We start from the raw sequence: 16826 nt of genomic DNA, 5'->3' as shown, positions 1-16826 counted from the left end.
TCCAGGCAGAGGCCTAAATTGTTCGCAAATTGACTGCATGCATTGGATCACAGCACAACCCAGTCTCCTGGAAAGGCTATGACAGACTTCTTTCTGTTCCCCCAATTCAAAACCACATCATTTCTAAAGACTGACAGGTCCCAAGAAACCAAGAAAACCTGACAAAAGATCTTTACAGTATCTCAATATATTTCAGAAATCACTCCAAGAATGGAAGATGTAGTGTGAATGGTATGTAACACAACTACTTTAAAGGGGACAGTACCTAAATACAGAACAAAAAAAAAAAGTATATTTCTTACAATTATGTTTTGCTTTCATATATAAGGCAACTTCTCTTTTATTCATGGTTACTCTTCGTGAAGAAGATGCACTTACATAACCACCTGTATTTAATTTTTCTGCCTCTGTGATACCATGGTATTCAAACATGTATAGAATACCTACTTTTCCTGAATCTGAAACTCTTGCAATGTAGCAAGAAAATCTTGTACTTTGCTTCTAAGTTCTGTGACGTCCTTTACTTGTCAGTACATTTACCTCACAACTGAGAGCCTAAATCGCAAATCCAACCTTAAAAAAGTACAAATCTGACTTCAGCTATAAAAGGTAACATGACCTGTGTGATGGTATCATCAAGAAGTTCCTGCCAGATGCACAAGTAACATGATCCTTTTCCCCTCTTACTTATTAGGCTTAAGCTATGAACAGCATGTATTCCTTTTTCCACAGCACCAATGTGACTGTCACTTTAATCAGTATTTTCATACCTACATTCATACAACGTGTATGTTTACACAGATCTAGTCATGGTACTGTAAGATTTCCATATACTCACACTTTTATGTCTAGTTTCTGCTCTTATTTCACTAGCACCATTCATCACTATAATTCAGTCCCAAAACCCTTACACATAATCCCTAATTCGCTGACACCTGATCATGACTTCATTTCACAAAACAAATGACATAGTTATCTAAAGTTAACTTATGCTATACAAGTTGCTAACCAGCAGCCAGAATATTTTCAGCCTAATTGCCCAGTCTTAGTTTGGTTCCTAATTGTCAGCTTCATCCTATTTTCTTGTTCAACTAGGTGAACATCTTCTGCAATCTATGTATGCCTAAGTTATGAACAATACATTTACTGAAATGTAGCTGAAAATGTTGTTACAGGTCGCACAGGCATGGAAGATTAAACTTTCCAGGTGAATAAAACTCAGTGCATAGCAGTATTACAGAATTCATTAAAAAGAAGAGCTTACCTGAGAGATTGGTGTAACAACAAGGGAATCCATACCAGTTTTTGAGTTGTACACTTTCTGCTTCACAAATCCTGGATCAACTACATAATAAATGCCATCAATTGTCAAAGATGTTTCTGCGATGTTTGTGGCTATAACAACCTATAGAAAAATCAAATGTTACTCATTACTGAAAGGCGTAAATTTGAAAAAAAAAAAAAATTCCAATATTTGTCTACCCACAGTCTGTGTAAATGAATTTAAAGGTATTATCTCTTAAAAATAGCAATTTATTCTGAAGAAGAAGTACGCCACTGAAATCAATACAATCAAACGAACATGAAATGCATGTGGTGCAGAACAATGAATATGATAAAAAATTATTTCAGTAAATGGTTCAAATGGCTCTGAGCACTATGGGACTTAACTGCTGTGGTCATCAGTCCCCTAGAACTTAGAACTACTTAAACCTAACTAACCTAAGGACATCATGAACATCCATGCCCGAGGCAGGATTCAAAGCTGTGACCGGCCGGTATTTCAGTAAACAGAAAACATAACAAATGGCTGAAAACCCTGTAATGCATCCTTTTAAAGTAATTTAAGCAATAAACAGAATAACAAGAGTTATTAAAAGGTTAGTCATAGTGTAGCCACTTAAAATTATGGAACAGAACTGGTGGCCTATATAACCTCCATAAGGCAATATATTTAGTATTATTGATAGACACATACAAAAGTACATGACACTATCCTAGCTTTCAGTATTATTATGCCCTTCCTTGGGGGATAGACTGTACGCCATGAATTGCTAATTCATGGCACAGTCATATTCTCATTTTAGCTTGCTTGCAGATGACACAGTTATCTATAGTGAAGTACTGTCTGAAAGAAGAAGCATAAATATTCAGTTAGATCTTATTAATATTTCAAAGTGGAGTGAAGACTGAGAATTTGCATTAAATATTCAGAGATGTAAAACTGTGCACTTCACACAACCGAAAAACATAGTATCATATGCCTAAAATACCAATGAGTAACAGTTGGAATCGGCCAACTCATACAGATATCTGGTTGCAACACTTCGTAGGGGTATTAAATGGAATAATCACACAGGCTCAGTTATGTGTAAAGCAGGTGGTAGGCTTCAGTTTCTGGGTAGAATACTGGGAAAATGCGATCAGTCTGCAAAGGAGATTGCTTACAAATCACTCGCGCAACCCATTCTGGAATATTGCTCAAGTGTGTCGGGCCCATACCAAACAGGACTAACAGGAGATACTGAACATGCACGGAGAAGGACAGCATGAATAGCCAATGAAATGGCAGACTCTTGCAGATAGGTGTAAGCTAACCCTAAGAAGTTACCTTACAAAGTCTCGACAATTGGCTTTAAATGATGATTCTGGGAATACACAACAACCTCCTACTTCATTTCTCACATAGGGACTGTGAGGACAAAATAAAATTAATTACAGCACATATAGATGCATGTAAACAATCATTCTTCCATGCTCAATAAGTGAATGAAATTGGAAGATACCCTAATAGCTGGTAAACTAGGATGTACCCTCTGTCATCTATGTAACAGTGTTTTGTAGAATCTAGGTGTACGAAATGGAATGAGCATGTAGGAACCCTGGTAGGGAAGGCAAATGGTTGGGTTGGTTTTGGTTTATTTGGAGAATTTTGGGAAAAGTGTGGTTCATCTGTAAAGGACATTGTATACAGGACACTGGTGTGACCTATTCTTGAATATTGCTTGAGTGTTTGGTATCCGTACCACGTCGGATTAAAGGAAGACATTGAAATAGTTCAGAGGTGGGCTGCTAGATTTGTTATCAGTAGGTTCAAACAACACGTGTCACAGGGATGCTTAGGGCACTCAAATGGGAGTTCTCGCTCTATTTGAGAGTGTAGCAGGAAAGAAAATGACTAGTAGTGGTACAGGGTACCCTCCACCATGCACTGTACATTGACTTGTGGAGTATTGATGTAGATGTAGAGGCAGCTGTAGATGTAGATGTTGTTAGCACTGGTGTTGCCTTGCGCTGCAGCAGAGAGTGCATGCAATAACAAAACTACTACACGCAGCCTCAATGGCGAGGCATGGAGCAATGTGCTGTGAAACGAGGGGCAGCCTGATGTGCAGGAGTGAACCAATATCAGAAAAGAATACAGGTTTACACGTGTAAGACATATGACAAGGGTTGATATTTGACTCTAATTCAGTAACGAAAGTAGTGGTATCAAATGAAAACAATAAATATTTTCTTTCTTGTTCAAAGCACACAATTTTTGTTCATGGATCACAAATATCATGTTTTTGTCAAAAACTAGTTTTTCAGGTTTAATATGAATATTTTGAATTCCAACTTCACGAATGTTTGTTGACATCTTAATTTGTTGACTTAGTCGAAGTCTGCAGTGCTGGAAGTAGGTCAACAGAAGATCTGTTGCTGCTGTTGATACCTTTGACTTACAGTGAAAGAAGCAGGCCTACTTTATCAAACTAATGCCCAGTTACTTTTATGACAGTCTGAGTAGTCTCATTCTAAAGTCTATATAAAAGCTTGCTGTCCAGTGTTGTAGAATGGGCTTGGCAATAAGTACAGTTTTTCTTGAAAACATGCCATCTACACCTTTGTTCTATTGCAGATCTATCAAATTAGATGATTAAAAAGCTGCACATACTGTAACACAGAAGTGTACAGCAAAATTTGAGTCATATAGTTGGGAGTTTTAGTGCTGTTAAAAGGGATGTTTAAGGTGAAACTGTGTGAAATATTTGACCTTAGATTAACATAGAAAATGACCTCAGATCAAGCTGAACTTGAAATTCTGTGTTGTATAAATGTTAATCCAAGGTCATATCACTGTGAAGTAGGATCAATATAATGAAAGTTGCTGCTCACCATATAATGGAGACGCTGAGTCTCAGAAAAGCACAACAAAAAGACTGTCACACAATTAGATTTTGGCCAACAAGGCCTTTGTCAAAATTAGATAACACACACAAACACACACACTCATGCAAACACAAATCACACACACATGATCACAGGCTCTGGCAGCTGGCGCCACACTGTGAGCAGCAGGGCAATTTCATTATATTGTTACAATTCCAACCTGGTTTTTCCATTGTTTGAAGCAGGATCAACTCACAAGGGGACCCTCCATACTGTAAATCATGGATTTTAATGTGCTTCAAATATTTTGTAGAGGCACTTACCCTGAGTACCTGGCTATCCGGTTTTTTAGCGACAGGCCTTGGTTTTTTAGAAAATCGATTATGAAGTTCATTGCGTGCTCTGTATACCTGTAACATTACATATATTCCAAGCAAGTCAGCATAGCGCAGCGGTAAAGGTTCACGACTACCACACTGGAGGTACCGTGTTCGAATCCTGCTTGTGTACTTTTCTTTTTTTTTTTTTCAAAATCAACCGAATTTTTCAACTTTATTTCAAAGAATATCAATGAACAGTGTAAGGTGTGTGAATTATAAATATATATCCAGTTATTCATTTTTTCAAATATTCATTACATTTTTGGTTCGCAGTTGGAGTTCCAAATGTTCGTACAATGGTCGCTTCTTGTATTACCTGAAATCGATCTCCGCCCATTATCGTCCCATCTCCCGTGAATATGGTTAGCCATAACAGGAACCCCAGCTCCTAGTTGCGGCCAAAGAGTATGCGAGTTGCATTCCTTTACGTTCGCATCTTACTACAGTGTCAGTTGCTTGCAAAGCGTCTCTAGTGCCGTGTGTTAGAAAAATTCTGTGCAATGAAAGAACCAAGTGTTTCTGCAGTAGTGCAGACAGAAGAAGATCCACAAGTAGAGGAGTTGAACGAAGAATCAAAAGGCGAAATCACAAATGTTATTAAATATGCCGAAAATCTACTCTGCGATTTGATTCTCGTAATGAATGCACAGCCTAGCGTGATCTCTGCCAATTCTGTTGCAACTGGCAATGAGATATGTATCGCAATACAGAAACTCTTGGCTGAAAGACAGATCATTATTGATGATGAATTGATAGATTTCAACAAAGAAGATGAATTGGGAGAATATGATGCGGTAAGTTTTACTTTTTTATGAATATTTTCTGTTTTGGACGAATGAAAAAAAAAAAAAAAAAAAAACTCTTCACTTTGCAGTGTATGGGGATAGAGGAAGATGGTGATTACGTTCCCGAAGAGTTTGCATCAGAACCGAAAGATTATGTGCGTCTATCCTACAAGGAAAAAGCAGTCACTCTTGCAGCAGCTCATCCTAAGTGGAACTTGAAAAGTCTGCAATCCCATGGAGTTTCTCGACTGAAACATAAATCAATACAATATCAATGGAAAGAGGATGTAAAATGAGGTGGAACTCGTCTCGATAAATGGAGAACCATTCATTGTAAGACTTATGAAAGATTCGTCAAAGCGAGGCAGAATTTGGAATAGGTAAATCATATTGACATGAAATATATGTTGAGTATATTGTAAAAAGGAGAATGGCTTGTGAAAATAATAATTTTTTTTCTGAGATCAGGTGACAACGATAACTCTACAGCAGTGGGTGACGAATGCTGTTCTTCCCTTTTTATTGGAAAGCTTCAATTTCGTGGCTGGCAATGCTTGGGTTGAGCAATTCAAGAAAAAACATAAGATTTGGCAAAGAAAAATTACAAAGTTCATCAGCTCTAAAGAATTTGTGATTATAGACGATGTTTTAACAGCTGCCGAACAATTCCACATACAAACAAGAATACTTATGGAGAATTTCGACCTTGACTTCATAATCAACACTAATCAAACTGGCTGCCAGTATCAGGCAACATATAATAGATCACTTTTGGAAAAGGAATGAAAACAGTTCTCGTCCAAAAAAAAAAAAAAAAAATTAAACAAGACTACTCATTCTTATACAGCCCAGTACACCATAACAGCCTCAGGAAAGGTGATCCCATATGTTTTTTTATGTATGAAAGAGCCATCCGGAAAATTGGGTCCTAACAGTCAAAAACAAATAGATGAATTAACTGGGAAATACAGAAATGTAGTCATGTACTGCATGAAATCCGGGAAGTTCACAAAACTGGTGTACAAAGAATTTTTGCATGCGGTAATTCTTCCGTACGAGGGACAGAAATTTTTTTTGTACATTATCGATCTGTGGGGAGGGCAAACCGATTCAACTTTATACGATCATCTATTCACTGATGAAAGAAAAGGGAGCACCTGCACCCTAAAAGTGGTCCCACCAAAATGCACTCATTGCCAGCCCTGCGATGTTTATTTTTAGCGACAGGTGAAAATCTTCGTGAAAATTATTCAGAATGCTCCCGACTTGACGAAAGACCACTTCTAGGGAAGATTCGATAAAATTACATTCGCTAATCCTACATCAATTCAGCGCACCTAATTTTGGAAGCATGATTAGGTACGCATGGTTCGCATCAAAATTAGCAGATGAAAGCAAAATATTTTTTAATGCAAAAGAATTGTGTTTCCTAGTATTGCTCATGAAGAAACTGTGCACCTACAAGATGGCTGCTTTCATAAAATGCGCGTGGTGCTGCGAAAATTTGTGCTTTGATTGTTTCTATGATAAGTATGACCCACAATATTGTTCTGACACATCAAGCAATGTGGACATGAACAATGAAAAATAAGATTTTGTAGTATTGTATGACAGAATTAATAACTGAATATTTCTTTATAATTTCACACACCTTACACTGTTTGTTGATATTCTTTGAAATAAATTTGAAAAATTCAGTCAATATATGTAATGTTACAGGTACACAGAGTACGCAATGAACTTCAGAATCGATTTTCTCAAAAGTCAAGGCCTGTCGCTAAAAACCAGATAGCCAAGTACTCAGGGAAAGTGCCTCTACAACATATTTGAAGCACATCAAAATCCATATTTTACAGTATGGAGGCTCCCCTTGTCAGACTAGCAAAAATTCATGGATCAGAGTCATGTTCAAATCTAATCATCACCTTACAATGTAGTAAAATTACAAAAAAACATTTTTGTTTTGTGCAAATACAAATTGGCATAATAAAGAAGTTGTTATTAATACTAATTTTTGAACAGCTACTTAAACACACATGTTGATGAATAAAACATAAGCATAGTCTGGACTAAATAAGTCATTTGTAGCAAGGTGATATTTATCAACAATGTTTGTATGAATGTTTTAGTAGCTCAGATGTTGCATTCTGGTGCACAATGCAGAAGAGTTCAAGTCTGAACCCAGGTTAACACTTGGATTTTTATTTCCATTTCATATTAGTTTCTCTACTGTACTGGTCACAAATATAACTACAACAAATTATGTTTTGAAACCACATCATACTTCCTATTTTCCAAATACTGTGGTGGGCAGCATTCTGCAGGCAAGAACATTACATGATGTGAAGTGTACTGGTTCCTTTTATTTACTTAACAGATATCTGAGTATTCTGAAGAGTCTAGTGAGGATGAAAATGGACGAATCCATTCTTGAAGTTAAATGATAAATCATTTAAGCTGAAGTTTCAGCTGGACAAAATATTGTGCAGCAGTTAGAACTAAGGTTGAGAGAGTATCTGCTGAAACCAATCGAAAGAAACCAGTCACTGACTAAAATGCAGATGCAACTTTCAGCATTAAAATTTTATGCTACAGGACACTTTCAGATGGTGGTTGGTGATTTATTTAAAACAAATGTTGCGACTGTTTACAGAATTGTTCACAAGGTATTGGCCTACATTGCCTCACTGAAGAAAGAATTCATCAAAATACTTACTTTAGTATCTACCAAAGGCGTGACAACACTGCTACTCAACATAGTCAACGTGGTAGTTCAGGCCAACAGTGACTTGGTAACAACTGGGAAAAAAACCCCCACGAACGGCACTAGTTCATCGTGTGAACTGAACTATGTGAAGTGAAGCAATCATACCCACAACGATATGCGCACAACAAGAACTCGGCGTGCAGCTAGCACTGGTAGCTAATGACTTAATGACTGAGCACACAACAACTCTCAGCATGAGTGCTTGGCTAGGTCCGCATTGGTCTAACTCTGCATGAGCACTGCATGCTACGCTTACTGCTGCTCACAAGGAAACACTGACATCAGCGGGTCTGCCCATAAGATATGAGGGGTGTTCCCTCCATTACAGGTTGCATTCTGCTGTTCTACACACGCCAGTTCATCTGCTTCCATTGCGATATCTGCTGGTGGGGATACTAAACCTACAAAAGAAAATGATGTGAGGAAAACCCAGCATAAATTTTACAAATAGCCCATTTTCCTGGTGTTTTAGGTGTTACTGACTTTCCCCATGTCCCCATAAAATCTCCTGGTGGTGAAATTGTACAAATATTTAGGAATAGTCATGAGTTGTTTTCATTAAACATACAAGCAATGTCAGACGAGAAGTGTAATCAGACTTTGTATACATTTTAATAAAGCACCGCATGTAACTACGCTGATATCTGTCTACAAAGAAATTCCATTACCAACAGAAAATGAAGCTAACAGGAGTCACAATGCAATGAGTGCACAATTTACTAACAATGTATTTACAAAAATCCAATTACTCCTTTTCCTGTTGGCCATAGTGGCTTTATTAGGTTTTGTTCCCATTCTATTTTCCAATAACAATTTTTTTTTTTTTTTTTTTTACTGGGAGAAGTTTGATGGTCACTGCTTTATCTGTTAACTTTCCCCCAACTTTACAACATAACTCCATCGATAATAAATACTGCATATCTATGAAGTACCGTATGGTTAACATCTGCAGCAGAAGTGTGATACTCATGTCAATAGCCGATTTTAGCTGTGTTGCCAAGCATGTTTTATGCTAACTTAGATCAACACTGAACCTCTTTCAGTGGATCCAAGTTTAGTGTTATACAAGAGGGAGGGACTCTGAATAGAGTTCAATTTCTGAACTAACGTCAAAATTTACCATCAGTCAGTGACGTTTATATTAACTGCCCTTAAAAAAAAAAAGACTGTTATAAGTATAGAGGATGACTGAACTAATAGAACTCTTTAGGGAGGTGGAAAGGCCAAACATAGATATTTAAAATAAAGTATTACAAGTGGTCCAGTAATGGACTGTGGCGATGATGAAATGATAGATCCTGAGACAATAGGAGTTCTTATTCGATTCTGTTTGACTTTTTGCAAGAGTTTTCTGCATAAGTTACTGGAGCAGAGCATCTCTTACCATGTAATCTCCAACTGTAATTTCATAATTCTTAATACCTGAATAAAATACAGTATATGGCCATTCAATCTGGTACTTAAAAATAGTGTGTCATTTACTCATGAAATCATTTTTTAATCACTTTATGCCAACACATAAAGCTCTCTCTCTCTCTCTCTCTCTCTCTCTCTCTCTCTCTCTCTCTCTCTCTGTGTGTGTGTGTGTGTGTGTGTGTGTGTGTTCTCCATCACTTTACTCTGTGTGTGTGTGTGTGTGTGTGTGTGTGTGTGTGTGTTTTCTCCATCACTTTACGAGGTGCATTCAAGTTCTAAGGCCTCCGATTTTTTTTCTAATTAACTATTCACCCGAAATCGATGAAACTGGCGTTACTTCTCGACGTAATCGCCCTGCAGACGTACACATTTTTCAAAACGCTGACGCCATGATTCCATGGCAGCGGCGACGGCTTCTTTAGGAGTCTGTTTTGACCACTGGAAAATCGCTGAGGCAATAGCAGCACAGCTGGTGAATGTGCGGCCACAGAGAGTGTCTTTCATTGTTGGAAAAAGCCAAAAGTCACTAGGAGCCAGGTCAGGTGAGTAGGGAGCATGAGGAATCACTTCAAAGTTGTTATCACGAAGAAACTGTTGCGTAACGTTAGCTCGATGTGCGGGTGCGTTGTCTTGGTGAAACAGCACATGCGCAGCCCTTCCCGGACGTTTTTGTTGCAGTGCAGGAAAGAATTTGTTCTTCAAAACATTTTCGTAGGATGCACCTGTGCCCTTTGGAACGCAATGGGTAAGGATTATGCCCTTGCTGTCTCAGAACATGGGCACCATCATTTTTTCAGCACTGGCGGTTACCCGAAATTTTTTTGGTGGCGGTGAATCTGTGTGCTTCCATTGAGCTGACTGGCACTTTGTTTCTGGATTGAAAAATGGCATCCATGTCTCATCCATTGTCGCAACTGACGAAAAGAAAGTCTCATTCATGCTGTCGTTGCGCGTCAACATTGCTTGGCAACATGCCACACCGGCAGCCACATGGTCATCCGTCAGCATTCGTGAAACACACCTGGATGACACTTTTCGCATTTTCAGGTCGTCATGCAGTATTGTGTGCACAGAACCCACAGAAATGCCAACTCTGGAGGCGATCTGTTCAACAGTCATTCGGCGATCACCCAAAACAATTTTCTCCACTTTCTCGATCATTTCGTTAGACCGGCTTGTGCGAGTCCGAGGTTGTTTCGGTTTGTTGTCACACGATGTTCTGCCTTCATTAAACTATTGCACCCACGAACGCACTTTCGACACATCCGTAACTCCATCACCACATGTCTCCTTCAACTGTCGATGAATTTCAATTGGTTTCACACCACGCAAATTCAGAAAACGAATGATTACACACTGCTCAAGTAAGGAAAACGTCGCCATTTTAAGTATTTAAAACAGTTCTCATTCTCGCCGCTGGCGGTAAAATTCCATCTGCCGTACAGTGCTGCCATCTCTGGGACGTATTGACAATGAACGCGGCCTCATTTTAAAACAATGCACATGTTTCTATCTCTTTCCAGTCCGGAGGAAAAAAATCGGAGGCCTTAGAACTTGAATGCACCTCGTATTACATTTGATGTCCAATGTAATTGAATAAATGCTCACATAAAAGTTTTCTGAAGCCTTATTTACAAAAAACATATTGATTATAAGTCTTTCTTATACCTTTCGTGATCCTGGTGGTGCTGGCTCAAAGATCCTAGTCTGCATTTCACTTGGAAGAGCAGAATACACTGGTAAAATGATAAGTTCTGGTACATCAGGCCCCAATGATTTCATTCTTTCATACAGAATCTCACAAGCTGTATCAATTTCTTCCTGACCAGTTAAAAATAGTAGTATATCACCTGCAAACATGGGAAAAGTCATCAGTGACACTGAAAAACAATTAAGCAAGGAAACATGAAAACACATGCACTTAGTTCATCAAAATCATAGCCCTGGGACCACAACAGTAACTAACGCAGCATTAAAATGAAATGCACAACCCCCCCCCCCCCCCCAAAACACACACACACACACACACACACACACACACACACACACACAAAAGAGAGACAGAGAGCTACATAGATCTACTTAGAAGAAATAATGCGCCGCAGAGACAATGAAAGAAAAGAAAGGAGAGGTCATAACGAAAGAAACTTGTACAATTTAATTGTGAGATGAGGATCACAATCTACAGGGCACCCATAATTAAAATTCCAGTTTCAAAACACTGTAGAAAGAGAACCACTGCTCTGAATGAGGTCAAATTTGAACAGATTATTGACACAGGGGGAAAATTAATGAGGCAAGAAAAAATTAACAAAAATTTGATGAATAGATGGTGCTGTAAGCATCAGAATATGACGCTCTCACTGTTCCTCAATTTGCATCCTACATGTCCAACGTGACTGTCTCCGTGAAGAATCGTGTGCTGCTGGTAAAGCTTTTTTACATGAAAAGTAACTGTGTGCCAGTAGCCCTGCAGAAGTTCTGGTACACTCGAGGGTATAAAAAAGGACATCGATCTGTTATCTGCTAAGAATCTGGAAAAAAGATAACAAAATTCGAAAAGACAGGTTCTTCCGAAGTGTCATGTGGCAGAGGGAGGAAAGCAGTTGATCCAAAGTCTGCCAAATATGTGGCCACAGCATTGCAGGAGGGGTCAAACAGTAGTGTGCAAACATGTGGTGCATGGGGAAATGCCTGAACATTGGACACACCTGTGAGCACAGAGCATAAAATCCTATGAAACATCCTGCGTTGCTATCCACATAAAATCACTCATGTTCAGGGGTTGCTTCTTGTTGACCTGCCAGAAAGACAAACATCCGCTCTGGCATTTCTTGCTTGCATGGAAATGGAGAACAAATGCCCATGGAACAGTCTGTGGACATACAACACCGATTTCCATCTCCAAGGACATGTCAATACACAGAATCAAAGAATATGGGAAACAGAAAATCTGCAAGCATATCATCCGGTACCACTTTATCCTGGAAAGATGAGAGTCTTTCGCACACCACTGTCATTCCAACTTTTCAACCGCATGGATTTGCAAATGTAGGATCATTTTTCTGCAATATGGGACTCCTTCAAACATTGTGCAGCCAGTTCCATCAGTCAAGATCTCCACCAGTCCTGCCTGGAGAAGGTATCCAATTTATCTGAGTAAAATTAATTGCCCAATGTTGCTAAGTTCCTCACGAAAAATGTTATGTCATATTTCCTTAATAAACAGCATTTTACCACACATTCTTATCAAGAACTATAAGTTGTCTGATTCAGGTGTATCATTGACTGCTATAAGAACCATCAGCAAAAGCCAGCATGAGGAGGAGAGCATGAAAGTTAAGTGCCAAAAGTGGCATATGTAATCTGTACACATGGTGTATAAAAGTCTGTCTCAGAATTTTTAATGTTTAGAGGTGATGAAAAGAAACATTTTTTATGTGAGAAAAACATCACAAGCACACCGTTTTCCCCACTAGCCATCCTTTAAGGGTTCTCTTAGGCCAACATTCACAGTTGGTCTAACTGCTTCATATGCAACACATTGACACTCAAATATAATTTGCAACACAGTTACATCTTACAACTAGGAAGGGTAAGCCAGCTGATTGGTTTTTATCTTGTACATAACATGCTCAATGGAGGAATTCATTGCATCTTTCTCTGCAAAGTACTATTATGAATGTTGGAAAATGTCCTGCTAGCAGTTAGGCAATGATTATGGTTCCAGCCTGAAAGGGAGCCACTACACTTGCCATTCATCTGAAAGAACATTTAGACAATGTTTTGCTCAATTGTTGGGTTATGAGGGATGGGTCAGTACTGTAGCCACATCATTCTCCTGACCTCACGCCTACAGATTTCTTTTTGTGGGGTCAGATGGAGTATTTGGTGCATGAGGCATTGATAGGCACTCCAGAACAACTGGTTGCCCATTCAGTTGAAGCTGCAGCCATTATTTGTGAAGCACCTGATTGTTTTGAGCACGTTGTACAATCATTAGCGAACAGACGCAAGTAATGTATTAATGAAATGGGTGACATTTTCAGCAATATCTCTAAAACAATATTCATCACACAGGAGTCTGAACACTGTCTCTGGACATTACTAGCATCAAAATCTTCATGTCACATAAAAAGATTTTTCTTTTTATCTCCTCTACACACACTATAATTTTGTATACATCCCATGTATCATTTGGCTCTCTGTATACCATATCAGAATTCATATTTGTTGTTTAGCCAAAAATCTGACTTAATGTCACTCTCCATGCTAGTCTATCCTATGAAGAGTCACTTTAGTTCTTGTAACTAGTGCAACCTACAACTGTTGCAACTTACTGTATCCCAAGCCTTGGTCTTCCTCTATAATATTTTCACATGACACTTCAGTCCATTAGCAAACTGAACAATCCCTTGATGCCTCAGATGTGACCTATCAACTGATCCATTCTTTCAATCAAGTTATGCCATAAATCTCTCCCTCCTCCCCCTCCCCTCCCCCCAAATTCAATTCAATCTCCTCATTTGTTACTTGTTATGCCCTTTTAATCTACAACAAGTTTCTATAGCACCCTATTTCAAAAGATTTTATTCACTTGTTGCCTGAACTGCTTATAGCCCACTTCCATACAAGACTACACTCCAGACAACTAAACTCTGAAAAGAAGTCTTATCATTTCTATTGATGTTAGATGTTAACAAATTCCTCTTTCTCAGAAATCTTTTTCTTGCTGTTGTCAGTCTGCATTTTATATCCTCTCTGCTTCAGCCATTATCAATTAGTTTGCTCTCTGAGTAGCAAAACTTATCTTCTACTTTTAGTGTCTTATTTCCTAATCATTTTAGGATTTTTAATTGGCAAACCTTAAACTTTTTGTTTCTTCTTCCTCAATTATAATTCTCTTTCACAAAGCTTGCTCAATGTACAGATTCAATAACATCACAGTTATGTTCAACGATTGGTTCAACACTACCTTTCTCCTTTCTCGATCATTGCTTTCCTTTCATGTCCTTTGACCCTTACAGCTGCAGTCTGGTTTCTGTGCAAGATATAAATTACCTTTCACTCCCTATATTTTATCCCTGCTACCTTTAAAATATCAAGGAGTGTCATCCAGTTACTACTGTCAAAAGCTTTTTACAAACCTACAAATGCTATTGATGTCATTCTTCAATCTATCTTCTAGGACAAGTCATAGAGTCAGAGTTGCCTCATGTGTTCCGAACATTTCACCATAACCCAAATTGATCTTCCCTGAGGTCAGCTTCTTTCCATTCTTCTGTAAATAATTCCTGTCATTTTGCAGCCATGACTTAGTAAACTGGTGGTTCAATAGTATTCACGCCTGTTAGCACCTGCTGTCTTTGGAACTGGAATGATTACATTCTTTCTGAAGTCTGTGGATGTTTCGCCTCTCTCATATATCTTGCATTCCAGGTGGAATAATTCTGTTATGGCTGCTTCTCTCAAGGCAAGTTACTGTAATTCACATATGTGGCAATGTGGTACTAGCAAAGAATCACACTGATAAACAGCCAATGTCAAAGTCCTTTTCAATATAGTTGAGTGCATGATGAGCCATACTGGTGTTGCAGCAAAATCCACAACTGCTTCCCTGTGGAGGAGGCTCACGGCATCAACATTATCTCCTAAGTCTTTGTCTATGTTGCCACAGCAAAAGCATTCAAAGTCAATGTAGTCTTGTTACCCTAGAAGTTTTTTGCAATATGCTCAACACAACTACATATTTACTCGAGTCTGAGCCGCACTCGAATCTAAGCCGCACCTGAAAAATGAGACTCGAAATCAAGGAAAAAAAAATTTCCCGAATCTAAGCCGCAGCTGAAATTTGAGACTCGAAATTCAAGGGGAGAGAAAAGTTTTAGGCCGCATCTCCAAATCGAAACAAAGTTGGTCCACTGTAATATGAGACAATTTAGGTCGAATGAATGACGATACAGCTACAGTAGTTTGGTTCAAGTCGTAAGCTTAGCAGTTAAGCTTTACCAGGTAGCCATTGCTATGCGTCAGGTGCTCCGTCCGTATTTATACGGGTACCCTTCCTTTTTCACGTGCTTCGTCTGGTTTGAATTGATTGCTTATTTTTCTTTGATCTGATAAGCGCAGTTTTCTTTGTTATAGGTGTTTACATCACTCTAGGCTGAAAATGCATTACTGTACTGTGTCATGCATTGTTTGTCGTACTCTGATTGATACTGCATTGTTTACGGCCTGTCGCCGATTGTGGCATGGCTTGCTTTTGAGCGCGCTACCGCAGCTTTTTTTAAAAAAAAATAAAAAATAAAAAATAAAAATAAAAATAGAGAGAGAGAGAGAGAGAGAGAGAGAGGGAGAGAGAGAGAGAGAGAGAGAGAGAAAGGAATCGTCTCATTAGCAAAACAATGGCAAGAGACTGCTATTTGTTGTTATTTACACTGCTGCTTTCTTTGATAATGATCAACAAGAACCAAATAATAAACTGCGTATGATAGAAGATGTTCTGAACAAGAGTTTAGCGAAAATTTTTCTCCGTTTGAAAATCTTTGCAGACGCCTCTTTAGTACATTACATTCTGCACAGAAATTAGAGTCATCTTAGATTTAAAAATCTAGTCAATTGCCTCGCTTCATTTCTGACTGTATCACTGTTTAGCATAAGAATAATACGAATATAAACATGACATGGTATGTATATTCTTCCGCGTTTGCTGTTGTCTCACACTAGTTTTGTGAGTTATTACGCAGACAGGATTTAAATGAGATAGCAGCAAACACGAAACAATACATGGCAAAATGTTTATATTCGTATTATTCTTATTGTGACGAGAATACTGCATATGATTCACAATTTATAAAAGTTCCTATTAGCAACCATCTCTTCTCACAGATAGGAAAAAATTCAGAAAGTAGAGTTGGCCATATTGACAAACATCCTAAACATTCTTGCCAGTCAGGTTTTCGTAATACATTGAAATGCTGCTACATTCGAAGATGAACAATACGTAATTTGTATTTACTTCGTTTAATAATGTATGAAAATGCAGTGGTCGAAACTCGGCGCAGAGATAAAAAGCTTGTCTACCACCTTTTTTTTAAAAAAAAATTTATTTACTGACGCAGAGGTTTTGGCACCAGTATTTATCTTTGTGCCTACAAAGCATGCCTGTGTAGCGCTACATATATTCGACGGCAGAACTAAGTTGTGGCGGCACCCACCGACATTTTTAAGAACTTCCGCTTGCTTTGCACTCGATTCTAAGCCGCAGGCGGTTTTTTGGATTACAAAAACCGGAAAAAAGTGTGGCTTAGATTCGAGTAAATACGG

At 38.4% G+C, this 16826-nt stretch overlaps 1 protein-coding gene across 1 annotated transcript in view; it reads right to left on the bottom strand.

Annotated features, from left to right (window-relative positions):
* Nucleotides 1-16826, bottom strand: part of LOC126175246 (ATP-dependent RNA helicase DHX8) — a 142469-nt gene that overhangs the window by 13877 nt on the left and 111766 nt on the right. The window contains exons 14-15 of the mRNA XM_049921887.1: nucleotides 11169-11350; nucleotides 1265-1405 (exon numbers count right to left, since the gene is read on the bottom strand). Of these exons, the coding sequence (XP_049777844.1) occupies nucleotides 1265-1405; nucleotides 11169-11350 (323 nt within the window). The remainder of the gene's footprint in view (nucleotides 1-1264; nucleotides 1406-11168; nucleotides 11351-16826) is intronic.

This window comes from Schistocerca cancellata, chromosome 3 (genome assembly GCF_023864275.1).
Source record: "Schistocerca cancellata isolate TAMUIC-IGC-003103 chromosome 3, iqSchCanc2.1, whole genome shotgun sequence".
NCBI classification, from domain to species: domain Eukaryota; kingdom Metazoa; phylum Arthropoda; class Insecta; order Orthoptera; family Acrididae; genus Schistocerca; species Schistocerca cancellata.
This window is presented reverse-complemented; position numbering and strand designations above follow the sequence as displayed.